Source organism: Dromaius novaehollandiae, chromosome 1 (genome assembly GCF_036370855.1).
Source record: "Dromaius novaehollandiae isolate bDroNov1 chromosome 1, bDroNov1.hap1, whole genome shotgun sequence".
Classification (NCBI taxonomy): domain Eukaryota; kingdom Metazoa; phylum Chordata; class Aves; order Casuariiformes; family Dromaiidae; genus Dromaius; species Dromaius novaehollandiae.
In genome coordinates, this window is record NC_088098.1 from 88,363,463 (window position 1) to 88,391,308 (window position 27,846).

Here is a 27,846-nt window from a genome sequence, read left to right on the forward strand (position 1 = left end):
TACCCATTCCTTTCTCCAAGAAAGCTTCTGTCTTTGTAGGATGACTCAGCTGACTTCCTTGTGACATGGCAATTCCTAGCCAAGCAGAAACCAGTCCCATCCACTGATACATATATGTATATTTTTTATGATGTTATGTGTGTGTCCCCCATTGGAGAAACAGTCTCCTTCCTTTTACGTGGCAAGTCTGTCCCTTCCCTGGCTACAGCCCCACCCTTGTCTGTGACACAGCATGGCTCACCATGGTGACAAGCCCTGCCTCAGCTGCTGCACATTTTGCCTTCTGTCTGTGGATACATTCTGGGGCTTGGGGTCACCCAGTAAATTCTTTGACAGTAGCTTTTCTCCTCCCTTTTGCGTAGTCATTCCTTCAGCTTTGTGGCTACGTGAACGGGGAGATGCTAGCTCCAATGATAATTTCTCAAGTCCTTTGATGTTAGACTTTGGGTAAAATATCTTATTTCAGTTTATACTACCTTCATAAACTTTTAGCCTTGCTAAAAAAAAAAAAAAAGAAAAAGAAAAAGAAAGTCGTTTCCCATATTCTTTCCTGGCACTCTTTATATTCTGCTCTCAGTCTTTGGCGTGTGTCAGAACTTGAGAGAGAGAGCTTGTGTATATTCAGTGCAGGAAACCAAATACTCTGATGTTGGGAGAAAGTATCTGGAGCAAGCACATCTAGGAGCTTGTCTCCAGGTAGAAGGCAGGACACACAATGCGAATTATTGTAAGCCTGAAGCAGCCGGAGACATGTTATTAACACAGATCCAGAGAGACTGAGGAATATGGTATAATGTGGTTTCTTTTGCAGACCCTTCTCAAGTACCTAGATTTTATCCAAATGAAGGGCTGGCCAGGATCTCCCTATCTTGACTAAGTGGGTAACTAATTGAATAGACATGTAATCAACTTCTGTTATTAATCTTGCTTTTGGGGCTAGCATGAGTGTTATGGTATAGCCAGAACTTTCCTGAGCATACCTGAGCACAATGCTTGTTTGAAGATAATCTAGCTGATGTTGTCTACGTGTTCCGATTCATACAATTCTGAATTGTCTTGACCTTTATAGAAAGGTCCCTCTCCCATTAGTTCTTTTGACTATAAAGGTGCTTTACATACTTTCCGGTTGGTCTTTGACTCCCAATTTCTTCATGCAAAATCAGCAGGTTTTATATACCCTGCAAGTAAATTGGAAGACTAAGTCGAGTCATCTGTGCCTTTAATCTGAATATGTCCTAGCAACAGGTTTAATTTAAAAGGCATCATTTATCAGTTTAGAGCTGAGTGCTTTTGGTTTGTTGAGATTTGCAGTTTATGAAATGTGGATCTATTTCTCTATTTGTTCTGATGGAATGACTGTTATCAAACTGATAAATATCAAGAATGAACTTTCAGTGATATCTTGCATTTCTTGCTCCCTTAAAAACAGTTTTCAATTTCTCAAATATGTAACCCTGAAACAGAGTTAATGTTACTCCATCTAAGCCCTTTCAACCGTCTTAGTCATAATAAAATGCATATATCCTTTCCAAAGCACAGAACTGACAATGATGGAATTATGATAATTTCCACGAGCCATTTTCCTGTAGTCAATAGCTTGTTGCATCGTTCTTTTGGCAAGGGGAATATTTGGCTCAAATGCTGTAAAAACTGGAAAATTAAGTGCTCTTTTGCTCTTTTAGCTTCTGATTATGATTGTGAGTAGAAACAATAGGGAAAGATTCATTGTCCGTTATTTCCATTGTTCATAGAAATTTTTCACTGCATCAGCGCTAGTGTACAAACCATACTGAGGATTGGAGTGAAATTAATACAAGTCCTGTTTAAAATAGTGGTGGGCACAAAAATGACATTTATTTAAACAGAGATGTGATAGTGTAGCATGTCTATTTTTTCTCACTATACAGACATGGAGAGAATTCAAGTTGTATGGTCATACTGGCTGATCCTTTTTTGTGTTTTTCCAGTATTAATTTGGATTTTAGCTTTCACAAGTTCTTTTAGCAGACCTAGATGAATTCTTTAAATGTGTGAGTTTTCCTTGTCCTTCTGAGCTTTGCCTTTGGGAAACTCTGATCCTTTTCAGGCTGAATAACTCTGAGCACTTGATAACATGTTTGACTGGAATTTTGGCTTAAATGTTATTAAACCTGATATGACTTTTTGTAATTAATACATGTCCTCACAATCTTAATTCTGTATTTTTACATATGTACTAGGATGCAGGCTTTATTTACATATGTCTATACCATTTCTTGTTTAATTCTAGTTTCAGTGGGTAGGCCTAGTTTTTTCTGATCCTCAAGAAGTCACTGCTTGTCTTGGTATGCTTGCCCTGTTTTGTTTTCTTTTACTTTAACCGTATCACAGGTGCATTTTATCAGAGGGGCAGAATTCTCCATTTTTTGGCTGCCCATGCATGAGAACCTGTCAGGTAGGTGTGTATGAGAGGTATCTGGTTCTTTGGATCACATGATGGTAGCATACTTGTACGTGTGTTTGTGTGATGTTGAAAGGAGCCTGGTACTAGGGAATGCAGCTGTAGAACACATCTTCTGAAGTGATTCTTTTGAGCATGGATTTCCCTCGAAGAAGCATGCATGCTGACTATGATGTGGTGCCACAGCCACTCATCTGTTCTGACTGCAGACCTGAGGTGGAAATGGTCAGGAGGTCACGGAGTGCTTAGAAGGTATTGCTCTGTCTTGCAAATGCCTGAAATGTCCAGCTATAGGGGAGAGCAGAAGGGAAGAGTTAGTCATCGCTCATACCTTCTGTGCAGAAGACTTGGCAGGTCTGCGATTGTTTAGCCCCTATCTATATCTGTACCCAGGATGAATTTAGTATTCTTAATCTTTTCTGTACAATGATACTTTGTAATTATCCCATGAATGTTCATCCATGAAGGTTTACAGTATTCCTGTAAGAGAAGGTGGTGTTACCATGCTAACTTCAGGCAGCAGCAACTGAGTAGTGGATAGGTTTATGGATAAAATGCTGAATGTATTCAATGGTTTGTGGTGCTTCAGTGGACAGAAGCATAACCTTGCATGTGCTCAACTTTCCCTCTTCTCAGAAGTTAGTACTCTGAGTGCCTATGGCCCTCAGTTGCAGATTAGTTCTTGATGCTTATGAAAATTCAACATGTTTTCTGAAGCAAGATGAACCAAAAAAGGAATGCTGTAGCTAGTGCTGGTTTCTGAAAACCCTGATTTGACTCTGGGGTCTAGCATAAACCCAAGTACTTAACCCCTTAGGTTCTGGTCCTTCTCCTAGGCCTTTCCATAGTAGTTCAGCTGCAGCTGTTTGCAGCAGGATTCTGAGGCTTTTTCCAGTTTTTGAGTATGTTCTGGTTTGTAAAGCAGATGACTGAGAATTGGGATTCATAAGTGCTGCTGTTTTGCCTAGACTCCATTTCTTAGCTGTCCATAAAGAGATTTGTGGGGTAAGCAGGAGTTGCCCCATTTTGCAAATAAAATAGCTAGGTGTCTTCTCTGATATGAACTGCATTTGTCTGGAGGGTTTCCTTAAGCTATATGTTGACTACTTGGTTTTCTCATGAAGTAGAGCTTCACCAATCCTCAAAATTCTGTGATTGGTAACAGCAAATAAAATATTCCTGGTAGCAACAGCGAATGGAATTATGGAACCTTATAGAGTTGGATGGAGGGTCAGTTGTTGCGTGGAGTACATAAGGAAAACAAAGCAAACGTTATTCTGTTGGCATTTCTGTGTTAGTGGCAGGAGGACATTTATATCATTACGACAAAGTGTTCTTGTCTACTGCTGATTTATTAATATCATAAAAGGAGTAGCTTATTGTTTTACTTTCACTGAACAAAGCTATTTATTTATAACATTTGCAATGTAAGAAAGCTTAATGATCTATTGTGTTTACTTTGCCAGCCTTAGATATGAAGCAGTTCTTTTACATGATCGTCTTTTCTCATTTTTACAACCACAATCAAAATGACATATCTTTCTGAGCAAGATGATAACATCACTTACGTGGATAAATTCAGCCTGAAATCTGTCATTTCAAATAGAGAACGAGGGCTGTGGAGTACCTGATATCTATTAATGGGTAATCAAAATAATCCTTTTCCAGGAAACTGATAGGCGGTGTCTCTTCTGTTCAGGAAAAATCCTTAGTAAAATTATGTTGATATGTGCCAGCTGATCTGCCCTACAGGTAACTTAAATTTGTAAAGCATATGTCTTCAGTAAGCAAGACAACATATTTTGTGGGCTGGTTTCACAGTAATCTTGACTGTACCTATGAAGGGGCTTATCTAAATTAAATTTGCCAGAAAGTTTAGAATCTCAGACAGGATAACCTCATCGTGTCTGTCCTATCTAATAAAGATTTCAGTTTGTTGCCAAGAGATGGGTTGCTTATTCATAAGTAGTCATGATAGCTCAGTGGTCTCTAATATGACACAACCATGAAAACGAGATCTTTTCTCTTGAGTTTTAAAGCACTGTCATATACATAGCCACTACAGTACGGTCTGTAATCGTTGTGCGCTTTCTGTTTACCAGACTTGTGGTAAACCTTTTCTTGACTGGAAAATGATACTTAGCCCAACTCATTGCTGCATCTGAGCTCTGCATGGCACCCAAAGAAGAAAGGAAGGAGGGGAAAACTGACTTCATGACGTTTTTGTCCCCTCTATTCTAAGTCTGACTGGAAATTAGTTTGCCCATTGGTGTAACATGGTTTAGACTGGTACAATTTAAAAATAAGCTGTTTAAGCAATAGAAAATATAGTAGATATTTAGTAATAGCTGCTCTTAAAACTGTTGCTTTGGTCATGTTCCTATAGAGGGGTATAAAAGCTAAAAAAAGAAGAGATTGCATGTAACTGCTTGCATCACATATATCTCCTGATGACAGCATCTATTTTTGGCTCCCTCTTCACTAGCTTAACAGTCATACTGATGCTGATCGGCATTAATAACAGTGAGCACAGTGACTTACCTTTTATTTTACCAGACATTCATTTACTGGCATTACTGTTGACACTGTGAAATGTTAATTCCTACCCACTGAGTATTTCTATGCTCTTTCCTCCTATGTCAGCTTCTGTCCTGGAGTTTTTCAAGCTTGGTCTCATTCTGACAAGAAGTATGGCATTCTTTTGTCAGCTTAAATACAGTTCCTCCAGTTGGATTTTAAGCTGCCCTTTTTATCTTAAAACAAAACAAAAAAACAATTCCAGACCTGATCACATCTTAAAACAGGGCAGCTTTGGCTGGTTTTACCTTTTGAAACCTGTTTTGACTCAGTGCTAGCTATTAGGCTTCCCTCTCAAAAAGGGGCTTGAATATTAAAAACTGTTATCCCTTAATGGTTACTTACTTGATTCCAGTGGTTTAGACAAGAACAGTATATTTGGTACTGTGAGAGAAAAACAAAACAAATGCCATGAATGCTATGAAGACTGCTAAGCAAAACCACTAAAAATAGCCAGCTTGCTTCTAAGGGTATGTGTGCCTATCACATGGCAGAGATGGTGAGCTCTCCTAGTCTGTTAGGAACCCAGAAGATGCTAAACAACATCTGCAGTGGTGCTGAATTACCATTCATGAATTGAAAAATCAGCAGATAAGTATCTTTACAGGAATGATCAAGAAGATCTCTGGCCTAGTAACATTTTTTTTTAAGTATAAACCAGCAGGTAAGTGCCTGAACCAAAAGAACACAAATGTTACATTCATATTCAAGAAGGGTAATATAAGGTGACCTAGGTGATCTGTGAGCCAGTTAGTCTTATATCAGTCCTGTCAGTGCCTGCTCCTAATGTATATGTTAATCGTACATAAGCTAAATATGTCTGTAAATGTGTGAAAAACAGCCAGTTTACTTCAGCTGTTAAAAAAAACCCAACTAAATATACTCCCTTGCATCAGATGCAATGTAGAGAAATGTTATACACCTGACACTGTGTAAAAAAGTTAAGTTTCTGAAAATGTAAAAGCTGTGTAACTTCCTTGAATATTTTATTTCTACAGTGTCTGTGGTTTTTGTATTTTAATCTGTCGTGTCATACCAATGGGAGGAGGGAGTCTGTGTGTATAATGAGTACACATAGCATGAAGTGATACGTAATTTCATCTATGCTTAACTTTTTTGTGAAGACAAATAAAGTTTAAAGGGGTCCGAGTCATTCCTGGCAAAGTTTAAAGAGGAAATCAAGATTATTTAAAATGGAAATCTTAGCAGGACATTCAAGAGAAACGAAAGACAAACGCAGAGGAATGATTGAGCAGAGAAAGGAAGGAGAAACTGATATAACGTGAGCATAGAACTGAAGGACAAAAAGACTAAGTTGCAGAGAAACGTATGTGGGAAATTAAGGAGGTGCTTGACATGAGTGGAGACCATATTAGGAGCAGATGTTACAAAAAAGCCAATGTCAGAGAGATTAATAATCAGAGAAGGTAGATTATTTTTAGTGGGTGAAAAGGGCTTTCATAAGAATTGCAGGAACAACTTTAATTACTTGACTTCAGAACCATTCCTTAGGGTTCTTAATAGACCATTTGCTTTTTAGATATGACTTTCTTCAATTTCCCAATGGCCATCCAGTTACATTTTATCTTCTTTCCCCATTACCTTTCTTGCTCTCTAAATCAACCCATTTTCTCACTGCCTGCAACTAGTGAGTGAGCATCTAAGCCAGAGGCGAGACATTCTCCATGTTCTCATACCTGACTTTCTCAGTAAAGAGAAATCAACTGAAAGGAGAGTCTCTTTTAAAGCCTACTTACATCCTTGCAGCATGCTTAGGCATGAGTAATTCTGGTTGGTATGATATGCAAATTCAACATTATCGCTTCTAGTCCTGAGACAGTTTGTTTACGGAGGTAACTAATCTGGCAGTGTAATACTGTTTGTGCACGTAAACCGAGTCTGGAAGAAGTCAGAGATACCCAAGATACAAAAGAAGGAAAGATACAGTGCAAAAATTGCCTGGCCTGAAAACAGCTTTTAATAATAATAGTAGAAGGGAGTACTAACTCAAAACTGCTGTGTTTTTTGGCTCTGTTAGGTGGGATGAGAAACAGTGCATTATATCTTCCTAGAATGATCAGATCTAGGAGGCGTTGATCGTTGTGACGTTTATTCTGAATTTAAATGATCTTCGATGTTGACTGTGGGGTATAAAGTGCCTCAGAATTTGAAGGTGCTTTGAAAATGGGGAAGATGCATCTTTTCTGCTCTGATATGCCTGAAACCCAGGACAAGGAGACTGATATGGCTATTGAGGTGAATGGAAATTATGCAATTTGAGATAGTATTAGCAAGAATTTAGCAAATGCCAGGTAATTTAAATGTGATTTGCTGGTTGTCTAACACATTCTGAATTTTTACGTTTAGATATTCTAGAGTAAAATTCTCAAATAGTTGTAAAAGTTAATATATGCACTACGTATCCTATGTGAGTTTTTCTGAGTACCATTAGCGTGAAACCTGATGAATATTTTATTAGATCCTAAGATGCCTCAGTCAGCAGTAACTAGATTCCTCATGTCTGTTGTCCAGGAAAGCAGCTTTAGGAAAATTTAAACAACAGATGGGATGGTATCACTCAAGAATTTTGTTTACAAATCATTTCCTGCTCGTGGTAGGAAGCTACCATAGTATTGTGTTATAATTAGGAAGCAGAATTGGGTTATATAATTATTATTTTATAAAATGTAAATAGGGAAAGTAGCAGTCAACCAGATCATGTTTCTTTTGCGCATATCTGGATTTAACTGATGCAGTCTAAGTATTTTTCTGCATTATTTTTTCTGTTTATTTGTAGACTGTAGATTGTAGCTGGACAGTAAGATCAGGAAGGCATTTGAATGCTTTTCTGTGCAATTCTAACTTAGGAACTACCACTAGATAGTTTTCCTAGTTGTCTAGTCCATCTACATCTGTTGATACGATGCGGTAGTTTCTTATTATCTCTTTACCAGTGCTTTATCTGCTCCCATATTTAGTATTCCAAGAAACGTGACCTTTATTTTTACTGTAGAGCAGTCTAGAGCCTCTAGGAAAGAAGAGGTGTGGAAACTTAGGTGATTGAATAGCTCTGTACAGTTCTGTGGGCTTTACTGAGCTTTTTGCTTCAGATAGTAGAATGTTGAGTGTAATTGCAGCTTTTTACTTGAAATCAGGATAATTCTGGTGCAGTATACTAGAAATTTTTTGCAAGCATCCATTTGGGCTACGGAGTGCTTTTGTTCTGAATCTCTAGATTCAGATACTGAGGGTAGCTAGGACTCTGTAGCCTTGATTTTAAGGTAAGAGGGAAATGTTAAATCACGTAGTTTCATGCATCATCTAAAACTGGGGACAGCCTTTCTTGGTTTTATATCATTGTTTTGAGTTGTCAGCAAAAACATATTTTTCAGAAAAGTATCTAGCCTGAACTTTTTATAGAAGTCTTTGTAGAAGTCCCTTATGCAGTGTCACTGGCTGAACAAAATGTGGAGCTAATCTGTATGTTGTGAAAACTATGGGTGTTTCCAAAAGCCTCCTTACAAAGGCATTTTTCTTTTAGTGCTAAGAAACAAATTTGACTTTAGAGACAGTCATGAGGGTAAAGAGAAAAGAGAACCATGGATTAGAATGGGTACAGAAGGAGGCCGTCACAATGCATTCATAAATGTTGACTTTTTCTAAGCTTGTTGAATTGGTGGTATTTTGGGGGGAGTCTGGATTTTTTTTTTTTTTTTTGGAAAGAGGGAACATTCCTTGGAGCATTCTTTGGTTCTTGAAACCAGTAAATCAGCAAGTTATGTAATATTTATGGATGAAGTATTTGCTTAATCTCATTGTTCCTGAGAGTAGAATTCTCCCAGCATAGCAGGACTTTGCAGCAATAGTTTCATGAATAGAAGTAATTGGACCCAGACTTCTATCTGGGTGAATTTGGCAGTGTGTTTTAAAATTTTGGACACTTTTAGGATTAAGGACTTAAGCCCAACTTCTTTCTCTCTGCCTGTGTAAGTCTTCCTAATATAAGTGCCCCAACCTTACTGTAGTGTAATAGTTTAAAAGGCTAAGGTTTAAATTAGTACTGTTGGGCACCAGCTAAAAAAGAAACAAGATGAGTGACATCACCCTTAGATCTTCATTTCATTGCTCAAATTCAAATATTTGCATAATGTCATAAAACTGTTCCTAATGTCTTTAAGAGTTCAAAACTAAGAGAGGAGAATAAAATTGAGCCCTCACAGTGTAGTCTTAGTTACTTGTATGTGACCTTCTTTGAGACCTGGTCTAGATACTCCACTTAGATCGGTGGAAGCTGATTAGTTCCAAAAACTGCGGCCTCGTTCATAAAGCTCGGTGGTAAGTGATGGTAATCATGCCATAGTAACAGACTTTCTGAGAGGACTCTGTGCAATGGGTGGTGCCAAAGAAATGAGAGACTTCAGAATTCAGAGAAAAGGGACTTTCCTGCCATTATTTCTTGGTCCCTGAAGGAGGAGGAACTGTGACTGAATTTTAGACTTGAGGTATTTTCAGTTCATCCCCTTGTCCAGGTTCAAGTTGATTCTTTTTGTTTTGGCTCTGGTCTTAGACTTCTGAGATTGGTTTGGGTTTTTCATTTGCATATTAATTTTTCTGTCATACAGAAAGTAACATAGATTCTGAAAGCATCCGATTGCAAGTCTTGTCTCATGTAAAGACTTTTAATCTTTTAGAAATGCTAAAAGTGTTGTTCTTGAAGTCCTTGTTCTGCGTTCATCAAGACAGCAAAGTAGTTTCCATGCTAACTCTTGCATGAGCGTGAGTTTACATTCTACAGGACAAATTCTAGATGTGACAAACCTCTTCAATTGTTCCTGGCAAACATCTGTAAAATATAGTTGAAGTGGTTTCCTGCTTTCCGTTCATGCAAGGATGGCTGAGATATTACCTGAATCTTACTGTATCTCCCTCTTCTCACAAGAGGCTTTTTAGTTAAACCTGTGGAATTTATTAGAACTGAATGTGTAAAGAGGGACCCATTTCTTCATTGTTTGCTAGCCAGATGCATGTAAGGATGTCAGTACTTGCAAGGGAACTCCTCTAGGAATATTGTAAGACCCAAGTGTCTAAAATCTTGAAGGGAGTTGCATCCCTTTGGAACTTAAAGCTGTTCAGCTGGCATGCACACGTTTTCTTCCTAAGCAACATGGAGTAGTGATTTATATAAATAGGTAATAAAACAATGTTTATCAAGGTAGTCATCTTTTTTTGTTACCAAACTGCTTATCTTGATTTTCAGCAGTAAATCACTTCCCTAGCCTCTGTCTCTATCCGTGCAGAAAGTTCTGCATGGCGAGTTGGATACTGAATGGGTAGTTAGCCACAAAAGGCCTGTGAAGAGTTCAGTACTGCAGATCCTAACTCTGGAGGTAGACATACCTATTTTAAATTGGGCCAAGAAATACCAAACGTGTTCCTCAAGAAGGGCCTGAATCTAGTGGTGTTGTCAGATGCTCTATTCTTTACCTGCATTCATTAGTTAGATAGGCCTGCCTTGTTGTCTTATGTCATGCTCACTGTTCAAAGGGGATGTGTGTAGGATTTAGTAGTAATGGTAGCACTGACCATGAGAGCGCTAGATTTTCATGAACTTATACAATATATCTATTTTGCCTGATGTGGTTTACAGGATCAAAACTCATCTTACCTACAGCACCAGCCACATTGCACCATGACCTTAATGCTCACTAGGTAGTAATTATCAAATTAAGCAGAAGTCTAGAATATATTACTTTCTAACAAAATGACTCAAAATCTGATCTGTGCACCTAGATGAAAGAGATTATTTGTGTAAAAAAATCTTTTAATTTGTGTCTCTTGCAAGCAGGAATTGAGGCAATTCTACACTATTTGCCATCCATAGCAATGGAAGGGAACAGCTAACAGCTATATTAGCACAATATAGTTTTCCTAAAAGTTACAGTCTTGCATTTTAGTTCAGCCACTGGGTATATTGATAAGGCTTTTAAAGAATCTTCTTAATTTTTAAGGCTTTCTGCTGAATATTTTGGCCTTAATTGAATTGACAGTCTCAGAAACATGCTCTTCATATTATGAGATCACAGCTTCAGTATGTAAAGCATCAGTTTAATGGCTGAAGAAGATTCATATGCCCTTTCAGCTGGCATGCTGGACATGCTAGTCTGTAGATGTTGATTCAGGTTTGCATCTTAATGAGTGATCCATATTTCTGATTTGGATTTTAGGTTTTACATCTCTCTCCAAATATGCCCTTCCAGTCACTTTGATCTGACAAAAACCTGTGCAGCTGTCTGTGTTTTCACCCAAGTCTGCACAGAAAAACATAATATCAAGCATTAGGCTATTTTATTATCCAGAAGCAGTAGTGAAGTATTTGTAGGACTCTGAGATGGTAGTAAGGTAGGGAGGTACCTTAATAGAAAGAAAATGTTTGTCTTCAGCCATTTAAAGTGCTTCCTTGGATTCTGTCTTTGAGAGGAATATAGAGAGGTACAATTTTACCTTTTATATGCTAAATCAGGAATACCTGATTTAGGTCACCCAACAGAGGTGACCAGAAGACTCCTAATTGCAGCAAGTTTTTGCAGATACTGTTAACAGTGCTGTCTGAACTAGTAGTTATTGCTGTCTCCCTGACTTCCTTGCTGGCCTTCTGGCTTGCTCGTACTCTGAAATGACTGGCACAGTGATTGCATAGCTTTAACTGTCCTGGTTTAGATTCATGCATATTTAAATCAGCTCAAACTTTACTTTATACATAGTTATATCATTAAAAACCGCTTCCAATACTATAGTTTGTTCCATGTATCATTGTCACATGTTTTGAGTTGTTTAAAAGCTGGATAGCAGTGCATAAAGAGTTAGCCATTAGGAAAATTCTTCTAGTGAGGATGTTTTTGGGGGCATTCTCCAATTGAATATTTCTTATCCTAATGTTTCAGTATCTTTTATTAATAGGAGTAATGCAAACAAGTAATCATAACTGTAGAGTTTTCAGATGCTGCAGGATCCAAAAGCTGGAGTTAACAAATTCAGGCTAGAAATCTCTTTCTGAATTACGTACAGTTTAACCAGAAGTCTCAATTCCATTGTAGATTACACGATGAAGTTTTATCTCTGCACTGTAGAGTGATTCATCTTAGATGACCATGATGGTTCTATCCGATCTCAAAACTTATAAATCTATTGCCCATTCTTGACCCATCTACTACTTCCTGCTCTGAAATTTCAGGAAGAAATTTTAAAGTGTATTTATGGATGTGAAGCAGGTAATTTTCATGCAACTGGGCCAAAACAGAGTTTTTAGTTCTCCTCAGGGTCTCCTCCCCCCCCCCCCCCCCAAATTACTGAAGACTCCACCCGTGTTATTCCTCTTATATATACTCCACCTTGCTTATTTTGACTTGATCCTTTATTCAAAGTCAGGGTGTTGTGTGAATTTTACTAATAAATTTCTGTATTTTTTCTTGAAGGCTATCTCTTGTCAGTATCATTGCTAAAAAAAAAAAAAAAATCATCTAAGCCATAAGGCTTCTGTTACTTCACAACTCCATCAAATTATATTCTGATCATTCCAGTATCTTCTTTTTCAGTTTAGGTATATCCCATCTTACAATTCATTTAGAATACCTCTATAAAAGTCCTTTTTCCAGGCTTATTGCTTTCAGATCCATCTCTTTACATTCTTTTTTTGCATCTCTTCATTCTCCAATGCATCAAATACAATTAGATGTCATTCTTAGCATTCTTTCCTGTCTATTTCATGCCTTACTAGTCATCTCCAAAAGATATTGGTCTTTTCCCACCTTCATACCGTAAATGAAGATAGTCTTGATTGCTCACTTTTCCGGTTCTCCAACAAGCATCTTTTCTCTTTTCCTGCTCTAGACTTTACAAAACAGAGAAATCTTTTTTACATATGAACAAAGCTTTCTCACAGTCCTCCTTATTTCCCTTGATTGCTGAATATTGGTCAAGTAGTTGCTAACAATACTTCTGTAGCATGTCCATGTTGCATCGCTTTGCATTTAGCTGGTATGTTATTTGGGGGGCATGGTAGCTCTTTTAATTATATGTCTGTGCAGTCCTTCAACCTGAGAAATGATGTTATCTCCAAATAAGAAAACACTTTTGCAGAAATATAGTGAATAATGACAATGACTTAGTTAAAATGTGTGCTAGCAACTAGTTGGTAAAAACAGCTTTATGTCATGGAGATCTACCAAATATGCCTTTTTGGAAAAGATGCTTCCTATGGGTTTAGAAGGAACTGTCTCCCAGTTGCTCATTTAATTAATAAACAATAGGCTCTGAATATGAGTATTACAGATTTGTGTTCCAGAAGTACACTACTAGTTTTGTTTGGAATACAAAAGAAAGGTTACAGTGTTTCAACTTGAAAATTTCTTATCGTAAGTTAACAGTGAGCACTTGCTTCAACATTTAAGTTGGCGTTTCCTGATTCCTTAGTTATCATTAGCCAGCACCGTGTTCTTTTTACTGATCTCCTGGATGCTCTCTCAAAATGAAAAGCCTTTGCAGCTGGCTTCAGATATATTGTTTTGCCCTTTTTCTGTGGTAGTTAAAGTATGCAGAAAAGAAGTGGAGCCTAGATTTCTTCATGTTGGAAGAAGTAGTTTTTAGTTTTCTGCTGGAATTAGTATAACTGTGTTTGGATTGAAGGCTGTGAAGTTAAGAAACCAACAACTTTGTCTCCTACAATTAGGAAGTCTGAAAACTCTAGGGCTCACTGGCTTGTAAACTATATGCCTTTACTCTGTATTTTCCAAAGCATGGGCTTCATCTGGAAGAGAAAAAGAACATAGAAGGAAGAGTCTGTCCTGCCGTTTGCTTGTTTCTTGGAGCTGTAGATGAAATAATTAGCTTGGTAACACAGTGCTTGCTTTCTTTTATATAATGTGGAATTCAATGCCTATCCTAGGAAAACTAGGATTTCCTATCCTAGGAAAGGAAAACTTCTATCATGCTACTTTATTCCTCTTTGGGACTTTAATTAAATGGAGTATATTGTATTTGATGATCCTCAGAAGTCTCAAATAATAAATTGCAGCTGTTTCTTTTGCTTTTTGGGATCTAGCTTTTGATGCTCGTTTAGCAATGGTGGCAGGGCCTAGCACAGTGATAGCTTAGGAAAAAAGGAACGCTTACTGTGATTTGAGTATCCTTTGTGCTTACTAGGTTGCAGTACAAATTTAGCAAGAGGCTTTGTCAGTCTGGAATATTTTGGGAATGATAATTTTTCTGGCAGAAGTCTTTTTTTGATAAGCCTCAGTTGTTTGCTGTAAACATTCCTGCTTTATCTGAGTTGAGAATATTTGACAATCATCTTCAACTTTTAAAGTATTTCTGTATGTTTAAGCCTACTGACGTTGCTATCAAGAAATACCTATGGTTCTTACAGCCAGCTCATCTTTGCCAGAAGTGATCTTAATTCAAGCTGGAACATTTGGGCTCTGGGGATTCAGTGGTTCCTTGAGAATAATGATTTTGTAGACCTGTTCTGATCTGGTCTGGGTTAAATATTATGGTGGTGGCTGGAGCACTCTCAACCAGTAGAAGCAAAGATGGTAGAACTGAAGGAAAGTTTGCATCATAAAATAAAGTCAAACAGCAGAGTCTGCTGTGGTGTCTGCAGTTGGTATTGTAGTATGACAAGTTGCAGGACCCAGCATAAATGAATTCAGGTGGTCTGAACACTATATGAAGGTGTAGATAAATTTCTTACTGGCAGGTGGGTCTTAATAGCTCCACTCATAAGAAAGAAGTATTAGTCAACTTTTTTTTCAGAGACATGAGAAACTACATTAAAAATGAAACAGAACTGGTCCTGTCAAGAAATTCTAGGAGTAATCAGACTTAAGAGCAGAGATTAAGCCCCAAATTATTATTTTTTATGTGTTATCAGTGACAGAAAACCTACAGGAAACTTGGCATATATATGTGTTTGCATAGACAATGCTCATGAAAAAGCAGAACCTCTGTTTGCATTATATTTATGTATGTGTTTATATATAAAATATGTGTATATGTAACATGAAGGAGATCAGAAGTTTGTAAAAGTTAAAATACTTACATATATGGGGGAGAAAAGTTTTCTGTTGCTTTTAGCTCCAAAATACAAGGTATAGTTTAAAGACTGCTTTAGAAAGTGCTGGAAATTCCTAGTATTGATGGAGGGAGCTGTTGGGAAGATACTCTTTAATATGAACCTAAATACCAAAGCTGGTGAGCATAGTAGCAAAGAAATTAACATGACAAGTTTTCTTTTCATGTTCAAATCTTAGTGAAGTTTGTAAAGTGAACAAATGAAAAATAAATGAGAACTTAATATATATTTTACAATGTAAAAGTTTTTCTAATATAATGGGCTGGGCAGGGCAAGGAAATTCCACAGTCTTTATAGTTCTTGGAGATAAATCAGAATTTATAACTATCTGCAATTGATCCTACTGTCTTAGGTTTTCAAGATCAAAGCAGTGCAGCTGGCAGGAAAACTTCTTCCAGCCTTCAACACACCTACAGGTATACCATGGGCAATGGTGAATCTGAAAAGGTAATGGATTTTCTTTTGGGGGGGAGGGAAGGAGAAGGGGGAGTGTGTGTGTGTGTATGTGTTTCTTTTTAATTTTTCTCTCTCCCTGCCCCCCCCAACTTATAATGGATATTGGCACATAACAATTTTTTGGAGTAGTGGAAGTGTAGAATTTGCAGACAAATTGATATTCCTGGCACTTCAGAATAATTTTAATAGAGTTCAGAGCATTCTAGTTCATTAACTGTGATAAATTGTGACCATGATTTTTTCCTCACTCTGCAATAAGAATTCAATGCATCAGGAGAACATATCCAGTGTATTTTGCCATCTGTTGCCCTAGGACTTAATCACTAGTCCTTTAGTCATTCTAAATTGCACATTCATATTGCACAAAGCAAAAAATGTTTGCAGGCCATGGTTAAACTTTCTGGGGTTATGCATTGTATGAGCTTTATGTTACCTTCATGAGTTTCGTGATGTTTGAAAAGATGATGGGACTTGAAGGGTATTGCTCCCTTTTACTGTTCAGCCTAGATAAAGTTGCTAGCATGTTTACATTTCCTTTGGTCAGTGTGAGATGGAGGGGCTCCTCTAAATAGTTGCTCAGGTCAGAAGGCCTAACTTAGGTGACCTGAATTGCCTTGTGGAGGAATCTGCCTCTTCATTGATAATGGCAGCAGTTGGGTATGGCGAATACCTCCTTGACTCTTTCTTTTGATCATAGCTTTTAGTGAAGTAATTCCTTAACTTTCTTAGAAATACTTGTTATTTCTGCCAAGTGAAAGTGATGTGGTCAGCATGTTCTTTGAGCAGTTATCTAGCAAATTTTAAATTTTACATTTTTTAGCTAATTTATCTTGTATTGCTTGTGCAATACTGGGGTTTTGCTCAAATTTTTGAGAGAGCATTTTTAGTTTTTGTTATGTTCTTAATAGCTGAGTTAGGGTGCAGCTTAGATTTTGAATACACTTTAGCAATTTGAAGTAATAAATAGTGGAGTTTTGAGTATTCAAAAACCAAATTATAAATACAGGAAGTTCAGAGTTAAGATGAAATTTATAAAAAGCCTCACCAAAATAATAATTCTTCACCAACTTTGACATTGTGCATAAACTTACTGTTAAATATGTTAGCTAATACTGTTGCATATTGTGGTGGTTTTCCTTTGGGTGTCATTAGCAAGACAGTTAAGCAGTTCAGTTCTCCTAACTGTGTTTTTCTAGGTCTTAACATTTTGAGTTTGTAATCTTTAATTTGACTTTCCTAGATTACACATGTACTTGCTTCAAAAAACAAGAGGAACATCCTTTTTTTAATCTATCTAAAATGGTACTTAAAGAATCAATAATAGGAACGTTAAAAAATGTTTTCTTTTTAGGAGAAATGTTTGTTGTGCTTTGCTAGAATATGAAGAGATATAGAACTACTTTGAGAGCAGTAACTTCATGTGCCTTTTTGTGGTCTGGGACCATTTCATGTTTTGCTTTCAGGACTTAGATGGAGACCATGGAACTGTCATTTGGCATTCTCCTGACACAGGGCCTCACCACCCTTGCCCACATTTTTTCTGCTTGGTGTATGTTGCGCTTTTACCTCTGAGGCCATTTATTGGACCTCTGTAAAATTAATGTTGGGTTAAATTTCTGTACATGCTTCCTGCACTGCACTGTGGTTTACTCAGTCTTGTGTTCTTCCTGTGGTTTTATACAGTTTGAAATTCTGTGCACAAATGAGTTTTTGGTTTTGCTTTGTTTGAGCCGAGTCTGCACCATGATGCCAGTGTGTTTGAATAGGCAGGTGGTAATACTTTATCAGCAGCAGGTGCATTTGATTCCCTGTTTCAAACATCATAGATGATAAGGCTTAAGAAGCTGCAAGCCTGACACGAATGGATACTGAGCAGGAACGTATGGACATAGATCCCTTAGGTCAGTCACCACAGCAGCGCCAGGAAGGCAGTAGTAAGGGTGGGTTCCCAGTAGGCTAATGGGCAAGCATTGGAATGCCAGAATTTCCTTACGTGCCTATAGTTGTCCGCGTTTACTGTGTTAATCTCTTGGTAATGTACAGAACCAGTTTGCATCACAGGAGAAAATAAAGTGGTTGGCATGCAGGGAGGCAGTGAACAGCAGCACATGTGTATTTGAACATATATTGTGAGGCTGACATGCAGTAAAGACAAGACTTCAAAGAGGGTTGGAAAATGGTAACTTTTGTTTTATTAGCTTTTGTATTCATTATGAAACACTTGATTTTCCCTTTTTATGATAGCTGTACTAAAAAAACCTAAGACAGGCTATGATTTTCTGTATTCTCTGTAAACAGTGGTTTTTGCATTTTATAAAGTAGTTCTTTTATCTCAAGTGAGAGCTACAAGTACTGCTACATTACCACATTTTTTTCTCTTACTTTTTTTTCCTTTTTCTAATATAAAATTTAAGAAATGAATAAGGCATTCCTCATTGTTTCTAGTCTTATACATAACCTCCAACTGAAATCTGGTATGAGAAGAAGTAGAAGTCATCTCCAGGAAAATGTAGTTTAACGTCATGAATTAAAAGACCTTATCCTGGAAGGTGGTGGATACTCCCAAATTAGATTAAACTGGAGGTAATTTAGGAGTTATAACATTTTCCAAGATGATAAGTTTTAGAGTGCGAATCATATATGATACTTTCTGTTGATCCTTTATCGGAGTCTAAAGAACTCATAATATTATGCCTACAGTAAACATACAGTTTTTCTATGTAGATGCAGATAAGGCCAGCTCCCATCTTGCTTGAGCATCTAATGCTGACTTTAGCATGTCCCACATGAGTAAAGGGAACATAGCAGATATTTGACAGAATGAGGAAGCTAATCCTACCTCATGTGCAAGTATAGTTGTCTCATCTGATACTGCTTTTGATGCTTAATCTTAGGAATGTACTATCAATAAACAACAATTGAGATTGGGCCCAGTGTAAAAATACACTTCTATGACATCAAGATGTTATATCCTTTAGTCATAGGACTTTCTGTTTTTGAGGTTGTGGTATCTTTTTTTTTTTTTTTCTTTTTTTTTTTTTCAAAAAAACGGGACCAATCAACTAACCAATCAAACCACAGCTCTTGTAATCCTAAGTGTGGATTAATATCTTGTTATGTATTACCTCTTTAATTTGACTTGTGATTGTTTACTAGAGCTATGCACAGTAAATCTGTTCTTTTTATTCTTTACTCTCCTTTTTATACATGTTTCTTGGAACTTAGTGGTGTGGGTCGAAACTGGGGCTGGGCTTCTGCAGGCAGCAGCATCCTGGCAGAGTTTGGTACTCTGCATATGGAATTTGTCCACCTCAGCTACTTGACTGGGGACCCTGTATACTACAACAAGGTGGGTCTCATTCAATTTTTCTGTCACACAAGATTCTTTTATACTGTTTTATCATAAATTGCATTGAATAAAAATGCCTTCTATATTGCATTTTCTAATGTATTAGATTCTATTTACATTTTTGGTAGCAGGTAAATTATTTCCTATTTTCTATTTCTAGTACCAAAATAGATGAATTTTTCAAATAGAAATTTATGTCAACAAAACTTTCTTATTTGTTTCAATATATATTTAAAAACTAGAATTTTAAAACACATTTTTCTGAGCAGTCTTTGAAAAACAAAAAAGTACTAATCTACAGGAAGCCCTCAAAAGAGCTTCTATGGTCAGATTAAGAAAATTTGCTATTAAAAAAAAAAAGGACTAGTTTTAATTATGGACAGAGAAAAGATGAAAGTTGTTAGCGGTGATCCTGATTCTTGATTTAATTTAGGTTATGCACATTCGGAAGTTACTTCAAAAAATGGATCGTCCTAATGGACTTTATCCGAATTATTTGAATCCAAGAACAGGCCGATGGGGTCAGCGTAAGTATTTATTATTTTCTTTATTTATAATTAAAGCTCCACTTCTTACTATGTTGCTGAATTGGAAATCAGAAAATTTATTCTGTAGGGAAGGAGCAGCATTGCTTGAAAATATGAAGTGTAGAAGGATTACTTAGACTTGAGACTTCCTGAAACCATATTTTGCCAATCACCCTTCTCAGAAGTCATGCAACTCATTTTTTATGGTACTTTCTGAAAGCAGCTTTCTACCAAATCTGATGCCTGTCCTTTACTTGTATCAGTCAATAAAATCTTCACTAATAAAGGATGAGACTGAAAAATAGTTTTCTTGTTTTGATTTTTGTTCCTGTTTTTTCATCTGCAAGCCATCTGGGAAGTGAATTACTGTTTGTGGGAATACTTTTTTGCAGGTAACTAGAAGCAATGCATGTTTTTGGTGATTAAATTTGAGGGCTTTCCCCCTCATTAGGGACTGAAGTTTACAAACATCATTCTTTTACTTAAAGGTATGTGAAACAACACGATGAATCTTACTGTAGTTCCTTCTTGTATCAATGTGTACTCATAAAAAACAGCTTTGGAATGAAAATAAGAAATTGGTTTTGATGGCAGTGTAAGTGGAGAGATAAAACACGAAGATACAAACATGATTCCTTTTCTTGATGTGATTCCTACAAGAAAAGTTGAATATTTTAGTGCTTTCATAGTGGTTGTGATAAAGAGAATTCTTTTTTCTAAAGGCTACTATTTCATTTTATTTTATAAATGCAAATGTATTTAAGGAAAATGAGCAAGGTGGTCAATTTTTGTCCTTTTTGACACAGTTGGCAGGTTTTGGCGGTTTCAATGGTTGGCTGTAAATATCCAGCACTGCATGTTCTGGACTTGCAAGTTGAGGATTTGCTCTTGATTTTGAGTTTGGTGTATGAGGGAAATGAATACAGTTGTAATTGCAGTGGCTGTCAAAGGTCAATACAAATATTCATCTATTTTTTACTCAAAAGACAGTTTGACATTTTTGTTCTGAAATAATTTTTTTCTGTTCCTTTTTCCTGTTCCTAACCACTTGCTTCTGCTATTTTCATCAAAAGTAGTGTAATCTGGTGTATCACCAAGATTAGGGGCTTTTTATCTTTGTTTTGGTAATAGTGCTCAGTATTAGCAACTCTGGGCAAGGAAATAATCCTGGTCACTGAGAATAAAAGTACAGTAAACAGTGGAAGCATTAACTTTGCTGACAATTGATTGAGGTTGGACACTTTTTGATGAATTTTGAAAGATAATATGTTTGGGAGTAGAGTTTAAGACTCAGGATGAGACTTAAGTTCCTAGGATGAAAAGAAGTACATTTAATTTTTCTGTGCTGCTCACTAGCCACAAATGTATTTCCTGGAATTTGTTTTGGATGTTGGCAGATACCTTTTTTTCAGGCGAATAAGGTTCCTAATGCAGATAAAGATGTTCTGATAGAGTTTCTAAGATCCCCAAATGCTACAAACATTCATAAACCTATTTTGAAAAGTTTTGTGAGGACAAAAGAATGCAAATCCATAGTTCTGTTTTCCTGCTAAGAAATGGAATGGAACAATGAGACACTGTCTTTGTTGGAGCTCTGATAGATCACTCCTCAGCGAATCCAGCTGCAGAAATTTAAGAACGTAACTTTTACTGTAAGTGCATATGCACCAAGGCACTGGATTTATGAGCTGGAACAGCTGAGGCTTAGACAGCAGTTCTGTTCTTCTGATTCTGTTGCAGAGATCATATCCTGCGTCACAGAAGTCAGTTAAGTAAGGCTGATACCTTCATTCAGTAGCTCTCAGTTCACTAGAGGACTCATGTCAGAGTCTGTAAATACTGTTACTGACTTTACTCATGTTGTTGATATAAAGCACAGGATAGGCTTTTATGTCCTCTTCAGAAGATAATTGCAAAGAGCATTGTGTTTGGCTTGTTATATGCTTTAGTGCTGGAAAGGCTGAGACAATAAAGAGAGTAGCAAATTACAACTTCTTTTCTTTCAGCTTCTGGAAAACTGGCCTTTTCATCTCTGCCGTGACCTTTAGTTTAGTACATCTTATGTTCTACAAACTACTTTCTCCAGATAGGTTTTGAAAATTATTTTAGAACCCTTTATTTGCCTAGATACATGTAACTTTACGGCTCTGACCTTTCTGAGTTTTCTTTTTTTTCTTTTGTCAAATAGATTTTTTTTTCTTCTCATCAGACTTCTTCGGCTCAGTTCCAGTTAGGGTTTTCGTTTTAATCTGTACGATCTTCCAACTAATTCATGAGAGGTAAAATGAAATAGGTTAAATAAATCTGTCACATGTATATGTAGACTTCTGAAGATGTATGGGACTCAGCTGAAATATAACATTCTAGTGGTGGGTATTGTATTCAAAGTAATAATGACATCTGTGATGTGCATATAATGAAATAGACTAACTAAAGTTATTACTACCAGTTGATCATCCAAAGATTATTATACAAAACACATAATGGAAGAGTCCCTTTAGGTAAGATTTTCTTCCTAGTTATGTTTTGTCTTTTACAAATAGCTTTTAAAGTATTTGAAAAAAGAAGACTAATATATGTGATTTGAATAGAAAAAAGATATACTTCTATTATTTTTCTTTAATTTTGTTCTTACAAGCTGGTCAGTAAACCTAAACACTCAGAGCCAATTCCTGTTTCAAGACAGATTTGTGGAAACAAAGAGAAGCCTCCAGTGCTTTTTGTGGTCTTGGTGTGGACCTGTAGGACTGGGAGCTGGATGTATCTCCACTTGCAACAGGAATTTAGTGGAAAGAGCTGACGGCATTTTGATACTTTCTCAAAAGAGGCCAGAGATATTTGCATAAGGATCCTAGGCACATCCTGTACTTAATGAGAAAAATCAAGGATTGCATCTTCTCTGAGCTGCAATCCTAAGTATTAAGTGTTTGCTTGAGCGACTAATGTGCCTTTGAAACATCCCACTTAGAAATCTTTCCTTTCTCCTTCCCCTGTGCTCTGGAGATCTGTGCAGTAATTTATGCTGCCATGTGCAAGCATGATCTTTTCAGTTCCTTCCTCTGCCTTCCAGGCAAGAGATGTCAAACAAACCTTAGGTGTCAACATGTAGAAGTAACTTCTTAGCATGTGTGAGATCTAATAACATACTGTCTTTTTTCTAAGTCTCAGATTTTGCAGAATCTAAATGTTGTGTTGTCCATCAGAACCTTAAAGGGATTGGATTTAATTCACAAATGAGAAATTTATACCTCAGCTTCTGGTGTTGGGTAGGTGTAGGAAAATTAGTGTCATAAAATTCAATCCAAGATCTTATGGTAGGGGAGGGTGATATTTATTTACAAAATCATAAAATAAATTGATTTTACATACTTGCATGCATTCTGTCATAAATTTAATTCACTCACACTGTCATACCAAGACATGTGTGTCCAGTGGTCTGGACACAAGACAAGGGACATTAGCTCTCCAGTCCTCATCACATCTCGAGGGTTCTTGAATGACAATGAGCTAGTTTTTGGACAGAACTCTTCTGCCTTTTAAGGATTATCAATTTTTATGGGCTTGTACTTGTCCTCAGAATCTTGTTAACTTTAACCTTCAGAAATCTTAGGCCAGGTTGCTGAATGTTGTCTGCTTTTCTTCATTTGAATATATCTTTAAAACGTATGTCCATGGTCTGTTCTCTTGTTGGGCAAGCAGGAAAAACAGTGGTGTATGTAATATGCTGTAACCTTGTTGCCATCCTGCTGTTAGAATGCAGAGTCTTCTGCTGATAAGTCATCTGTGCTACGGTCTTATTGGGGTGCGGGCCTTTTGGCCTTGACAGAAACAGCACATTTCTCAATTTCACTGCTGGGCAGCAGTGTCCTAGGCACAGAGTCCTGGGACATAGTATCCTTAAGGCAGACCATCCTTTTGACCCTTTGTTCTCTTGTTGCCTCTGGTGCTTACAAACGCACACATTTCCATTCATAGTTCACTCATACCGATCTTAATATTTCCCTACAAACCTACAAAGGTATAATCAGTAAAGTAACTTACCAATCAGTTACTGAAAATGGTTTCACCAAGAAGAACATGACCATGGCTGCCAAGTTCTTGAAAAGTTGCTGAGATGAGTACAATGATTTAGTGTCAAATGAATATCATCTGTAGACATGTTTTTTAATATTTACATTTTTCTGAGTAGAAACTTCTTATTTTATTTATCTTATTTTTATTTTTCTTATTCGTATTTTACTTAGCACTTCTATCTGCTTCATGAAGCAGGAGCTGGGGTCCAGAAACTCAGCAGGTAGTGCTGCAACAGAAAATACCGTTCTATTATATCATTCCTTTCCCTTTGATTGCCATAAAACCCAATTGTAAAAACTGTCAGGTCACCTGCTTACTGGCCACTCATCATCTCCGTAATTTCCGGTGGAATTGCTTCACAAGAAAATTGTGTGTAACTGGACTCCGAGTGCTTTATAACAGAGTTTGTTATAAACAGGAGGAGGAGAACAATGTCATCTATAGACTAAATATTTGTACAGGCATTATTACAGCACGAGTGGCATGACAGACATACAGTTGGGGCTTTAGTTAGAAGGCAGAGCTCTTATGCCCACAAGAATGTTGACAGATTCAATTTCTAATTACGGACTAGGGCGATGGTCCAGTAGGAACAAGTCATTTAGGATACTTCTGTCTTGGGGTTTCAGTTTGTGTGAGTTGGAGAGAAAAGTAGCTGGCAAGAAGCAGCTCAGACAAGCCCCATTGAACCCTCCTCTTCTCCATTTTCCCATGCCTGTTCTTCCCCAGTCCATCCTAATCCTTCCCTTTCCCGACCTTTAGCACTACTCCTAAACATGACATAATAAGCTTTGCATAATCCCAGATGCCCCTTCTGCTGGCTCCTACGCAAGTCTTGCACAGTCCTACAAGTGCCCTCAAATAGCCCATAACACTCATGATAATCATGTTTCCTACTTAATACCAGTGACAAAGCTTGGGTTGACCTTCTGTGTCTGAGTAGTTCCTTTAGTGGCCCATCAATCAGTGACTGAAGAGTTCTGGTCTTTGTTGCTGTCTGTTATCACCTGCTCATTAATGTTTGTGTGTCTCTGTGTTTCATTTATCAATTTTCTTTTTTTTTTCTTTTGTACTGAATAGTCCTTAACCACGTAACTTAATGAAGCAGATTCTCTCAGATTCTGCATGTCCTTACATGTTTTAGTTCTAATGCTGAGAATAATCAGCATGTTAACTGAAGGGTACTGTACTAGCACTGTGAACTCTATTTAAAATATAGGAAGAGTGTCTCTCTCCTGAATGCAAACTTTCAAAGGTGCTACAAAGATTGATAGATAAATCATTGTTGATTTCAATTATCTGGACTTTCACTACTAAAACTGAGCAAGAAGCCCTTACTCTCAGTCTTTACATCCACCTCTGGAAGATTAAAAACCTTGCAGGTTGCAGGCTGAAACAAATACTACTGAAGAATGAAGTGGTCTTTCAGAAGATTAAAAGAATATTACAGATAAAATGGAAGCTCAAAATATGATTACATTATACATTAATAGGTTGATACTTTAGGTATGGGTAGTGACAAAGATGCTAGCATCAGAAAATGCATAATACAGTACTTTGGAAGATACTTTGCCGACTGAAGCTGTTAGTGTTCTTCTTTACTATGAAGGTATTTCGCATTGCTTTCATACCCTTCAATTGTTTGTTTATTTACTAGGCCCCCTCCAGCAGAGCTAGTCTTTTAAATTATATCTGTTAATACCCCTACCTGCTCTAGGCAGCACTGAGAAAGCAGCAGTGCTAAGAGTCCTGAAAAATGACATTCTGAAATATAAGGTCAAGTCCTGGCAAAACATCCATGATCTAAATGGAAGTGAAGTGAGTTGCTCTAAGTGTTTGGGGGTTTTTTTGTTTGTTTCAAATCTGCTTTTAGTTCATTATGTTGAGAATGAATTAAAATAAAAGGTAATTTGTAGGCTTCCAACAGTAGACATGCATGCACTTGGGTGCATGGGTCTCAGTTGTATAATGAAAGACCACCCAGGGTGGTGGGTCTCAGTTGCATAATTTTCTTTGCTGTTTTGGTGGATTTCCTTAATTTTTTCCCCCAACATACTCTTATCTTGTTCCATATTTCGGGAACGTGTACGTGTCTTGAATGTCAAACACTCTGTCTAATCTCGGATGGGGAATTCCCCTCCTGCTTTTGCTTTACAACCATGTACAGATGTAATTATCTATGTTCCAAGAAAAGTTTGCGTTCCAATTTGATTATTCAGTAGAAGCCAAGAGTGAGTTAATCTGATAAAACTTTGTTTTAATGAAATATAGCAGAGCTGTGCTTTGCAGGGGATATGTTTTTGTAAGCCTACAAGGTTAAGACATTTTGCTGGTCTGTTGAGCAAGATGATGAAAAAGCTAAACAAAAGCTTTGTTTAGTGTGTTTAAAGATTTTAATATTATTGGAAGGTTAAACATCTATGGAAATTATGCATTTGAAAGACTATATAAAGAGATTCTTAAAGATAGCATTTGGACATGGTTTAACTGGGTTCTGAAAGTATTTATGTATACTGCTGTGGAAAAAAAGATTAATATTTTATTTTGCTATACCACTGAACTATACTTTAGAGCCTGATATGCTAATATTAATAAACCATGATTTTAGTGGGGACAAATCAATATCTAGAATTTGAAATCTGTCCCACAACAGCTTTAAAATTTGTTTTCTTCATTTAAATCCAGTAAATTAGTCTGTCTTCACAGAATCCAAAATATTTTTGAGTTTAAACTGTTGACCTTGAAGGCGGCTAATTTAAAATGGTTAGGGACTAAAAGTGTATCCTTCAACACATATTCTGTGAGATTTTAAAGTCTGAATTGCTGTTGAATCTCAGATTTCTTTAATAATTGACTTTTTTGTAGTAGAGTCCCCAGATACTTTAACTATGTTATTTGAACCATTTTTGATTCATTCATTTCCTGAGCCTATCAGAGTCCTATTGCAAACTTGTTACAGGCTTACTACCATTACTTGTTTTGATTTTATTCCTTCTGTATTACTTAGCTAGTTGCCCAGCTTCCCATTTATGTTTATAATTATATAGACTGTGTTCCCTAAATCACTAATAGATTTGAGATGACACGTGATAGTTCATTTCTTATCATTCTGTCTTCACCATGCGAGACTTCACCTTCTGAGTCATGTGTGGAGATGCACCTTCTGGTGTTCCCGTGAGATATGTTTCCTGTTTGGTGGCATAAAGGGGGAGAGTCTGTGGTTTTATTCTGTGGATGGGAGATGCATCTTCCTGATGGTTCTTCTTATCATGATACTTCATTAGGAGCTGCACTGTCCTGTGGCAGTGAGGTAAAATCCCACTTCCCATCTTAGAGTTCCAAATGAAGACATAGCTGGATCTTTGCAGATATGCTGTATAACTGTTTGGCCTACGTGGTCAAAAAGTGAGAGAGACACTATGGTGAATGCAGTGCAAATGTGGAGTGCTCTATAGTTCTGTCTCAGTCCATGCTTCACTGCTGAGCAAGTCTTGTACTTAACCCGTGAGAATTGGGAGGTCTGGAGAAACCCTAGTTACAGGTAACCTTTCTTGAAAGTGATGTACCTCTGTGGTGTATATGAGAAAATCCAAACTGAGCATTTTCATTTTTACATATAGAATCCCCTTGTACTTTTAGTTCATTACACCATGTTTGGTTGTCATAAGCACTAAGAAAAAGAAAATGTAGTTCATGTAATAGTGATGTGAAAAAGTTACTTTCTTCTTGTCTTAAAACTGTCTGTGTTAGTGGTAAGGCATTGCTTGTATAAAACTGTATAGACTGCCTGTATAAATAATAGCAGGAATATTTTGAAGTTTCAGGGAAGTATGAATATGAAAGAAAGTATTTGTTCCAGCTATGAATTCTTGAATGTGAAAGGAGAGTTTGTTGTAAGGTACTAAATCCTTTGACATTATAGAATCATAAACTATATCCAGTTTGAAGATGCATTTTGGTTCTCATAACTTGAATTACCTACGTATATTCAATAGCTTGCCTAGTTTTACTTGACAGTCTCTTTCAAATTTTTTCTGTTGTCCCTGCATATGCTCTAGTGTCTGATACTTGAATTTTGTCAGCTTGAGGATTTTCATCTTTAGCTTGATAATTTGTTTCACATCGTTACATTTCCAGGAAGTAATTTTTCTTAGTTTTATTGCACAAGAAACCAGTAGCACTTACAGTTAAGATTGCTTAACACATTTCATTATTTGATTGTGTTTCTAATTTGTTATAACTGCCAAACTTCAGCTCTTCCAGCTGAAATACTCTGTGTCTGCCTCAAGCTGTGATG

General features: G+C 36.9%; 1 protein-coding gene across 1 annotated transcript in view; it reads left to right on the forward strand.

The window, feature by feature from the left end:
* The window catches only part of MAN1A2 (mannosidase alpha class 1A member 2), a 155,008-nt gene that overhangs the window by 80,763 nt on the left and 46,399 nt on the right, over positions 1-27,846 (forward strand). Inside the window, exons 6-8 of the mRNA XM_026104860.2 lie at positions 15,496-15,590; positions 18,825-18,948; positions 19,382-19,475. Coding sequence (XP_025960645.1) covers positions 15,496-15,590; positions 18,825-18,948; positions 19,382-19,475 — 313 coding nt within the window. The remainder of the gene's footprint in view (positions 1-15,495; positions 15,591-18,824; positions 18,949-19,381; positions 19,476-27,846) is intronic.